This window comes from Octopus bimaculoides, chromosome 2 (assembly GCF_001194135.2).
Source record: "Octopus bimaculoides isolate UCB-OBI-ISO-001 chromosome 2, ASM119413v2, whole genome shotgun sequence".
NCBI lineage: Eukaryota > Metazoa > Mollusca > Cephalopoda > Octopoda > Octopodidae > Octopus > Octopus bimaculoides.
The window spans coordinates 125,166,411-125,169,139 of NC_068982.1; the positions used below are offsets into that span (position 1 = coordinate 125,166,411).

General features: G+C 36.7%; 1 protein-coding gene across 1 annotated transcript in view; it reads left to right on the forward strand.

Moving 5' to 3' along the window:
- Positions 1 to 2,729, forward strand: part of LOC106879127 (sulfhydryl oxidase 1) — an 80,919-nt gene that overhangs the window by 63,191 nt on the left and 14,999 nt on the right. Inside the window, exon 7 of the mRNA XM_052965579.1 lies at positions 2,044 to 2,179. Coding sequence (XP_052821539.1) covers positions 2,044 to 2,179 — 136 coding nt within the window. The remainder of the gene's footprint in view (positions 1 to 2,043; positions 2,180 to 2,729) is intronic.

Consider the following 2,729-nt stretch of genomic DNA (forward strand, 5'->3'; position numbering starts at 1 on the left):
ATTATTAAAATAAAAAGGATTGAGGTAACTCCTCCTGAAGATATAGAGTCAAAGTTACCTCAATCCTTTTTATTTTAACCAAAATGAAGTAGATTGACAAATTTATTTTTTGAACCAGTTGAAGACACACGAGATGTCGAAATATCGTTCACCAGATAACAAATGGCACTCTTCTTTTAATTTTGATATTATTATTATTATTATTATTATTATTAAGGTGACAAGCTGGCAGAGTCGTTAGCATGCTGGACAGAATGCTTAGTGGTATTTCGCCCATCACTACATTCTGAGTTCAAATTCTGCTGAGGTTGACTTTACCTTTCAGCCTTTCAGGGTCAATAAATTAAGTACCAGTGAAACACTGAGGTTGATGTAATCAACTAGTCTCCTCCCACCAAATTTCAGGCCTTGTGCCTTCAGTAGAAAGAATAATTATTATTATTATTATTATAATTATTATTATTATTATTATCATTATTAATACCATTATTATTATTATTATTAGTAGTAGTAGTAGTAGTAGTAGTAGTAGTAGTAGTAGTAGTATCTTCCTCATTATATTTCGGTCAGAAGGGATTGTAATGTCTATCAGTATGCATGTTTTGTTTGAGTTTTTGTTTTTCCAGTCCTTGATTATTTTGTCCAGATGTTTTGCTTTGGTCACTATGTTTGGATGTGCACATCCCAGATTATTGTGGCCAGGTCATTTCCATGTACCTTGTTTGGTACACATTTATACCACTCCTTGTCTGTTTACACATTGAAGCGTTGACATATTGTTCCATGGACATACCTGTCAACTCAGTTGTGCCTGTGTATACACAAGGGGGCAAAAGAAGGTACACAGGTGCTTAAAATGAGTGGAATGTTCTTTTCATTTACTCTTTTGCTTGTTTCAGTCATTTGACTGTGGCCATGCTGGAGCACTGCCTTTAGTCGAGCTAATCAACCCCAGGACTTATTCTTTGTAAGTCCAGTACTTATTCTATCGGTCTCTTTTTGCCGAACCGCTAAGTTATGGGGACATAAACACACCAGCATTGGTTCTCAAGTGATGTTGGGGGGACAAACACTGACACACAAACATATACACATACATACATATATATATATATATATACATATATATGACGGGCTTCTTTCAGTTTCTGTCTACTAAATCCACTCACAAGGCTTTGGTTGGCCCTAGGCTATAGTAGAAGACACTTGCCCAAGGTGCCACACAATGGGACTGAACCCGGAACCATGTGGTTGGGAAGCAAGCTACTTACCACACAAGGAATTCCACTCATACTAAGCAACCATATACTTTTGCCTCTCCTTGTATATTCAGATTTGGCAACAACTGACCGGTGGGATTGATGTGGTTAGCCATCTGATTGTATTGGTTGCACATTCTGCATTTGGTGTTAGGATTCAGTTCCATTATATTTTACCTTAGAATTGTTCATGATAGGTGCAAGCATGACTGTGTGGTAAGAAGTTTGATTCCCAACCGAATGGTTCCAGTTTCAGTCCCACTGCATAGCACCCTGGACAAGTGTCTTTTACAGTAGCCTTGGGTTGACCAAAGCCTTGTGAGTGGAATTGGTCAACAAACCTGAAAGAAGCCTGTGGTGTGTGTGTGTGTGTGTGTTTGTGTGTGTGTGTGTGTGTGTGTGTGTGTGTGTGTGTGTGTGTGTGTGTGTGTGTGTGTGTGTGTGTGTGTGTGTGTGTTTGTCTACCACCTCTGCTTGAAAACTGATGTTGGTCTTGAGTAGTTAAATTCAGTCTTTTGAATTCTGTTTTTTTATTTCAGAGCTTTTAAGCCATTGTTAGCTCTAATATTGGATTGTTGCTTCTGTTTTGAGCCTTGCTGGATTTTGGCTATCAAGTGTTTTTTCTCTCCACTTCTTTAGTATGTTAGTTGTTGTTTTTATTATTATCATCATTGTTATTATTAGTTTTTTGAATAAAAATTTATTTGTTTCCGGTGGGAATTATGCACCTGATACAAAACTTACTTAACATGTTCTTAAATAAATCTATTTTCTTTGTCGTCAGAAACAAGCCAGCTGCTCACATGCAGGATCTACTCTCAGGAATCCATTATATGTTTCAGCAGGAGATTGCAATTCGAAAAAATATTAAAGGCAAATCATTAAAATCACTTCAAAATTTCATTGAAGTTTTGTCCAAGGTATATATTTCAAATATTTGTAATTAAAGAAGAAGAAAAATAAAAAAATATTCCTAGCTTATTTCTGCTCATTTACAGTATTGTAGCAACTGAGTTTTAAAAGCTTGCAATGTGTTAGTGAAAATCTCCTTGAATGCTAAAATGTGATATGTTCCTCAATATTGATACTTTGAACATTATCTTCAAAATAACTAATCAGAAACAGTTTGATATGCAAATATACCATCAGAATATTTGTCATCATCATTTCCATGCTTGTATGGGTCAGGTGGAGTTTATTGAGGCAGATATTTTCTACGGCCAAATGCTTTTCCTGTCACCCACCCTCACCTATTTCCATGCAAGGTAATATTTCCCCATGACCAGACGTGGTCTCACAGAATACTGGAAATGACTGACACTGCTTTTATGGCAGTGACAATCAATTTTACAATCATCACATGATGTCAAGACAAGGAGACACACACACAGTTTTTCACACATATACACACACACACACACACACACACACACACACACACACACACACACACACACACACACACACACA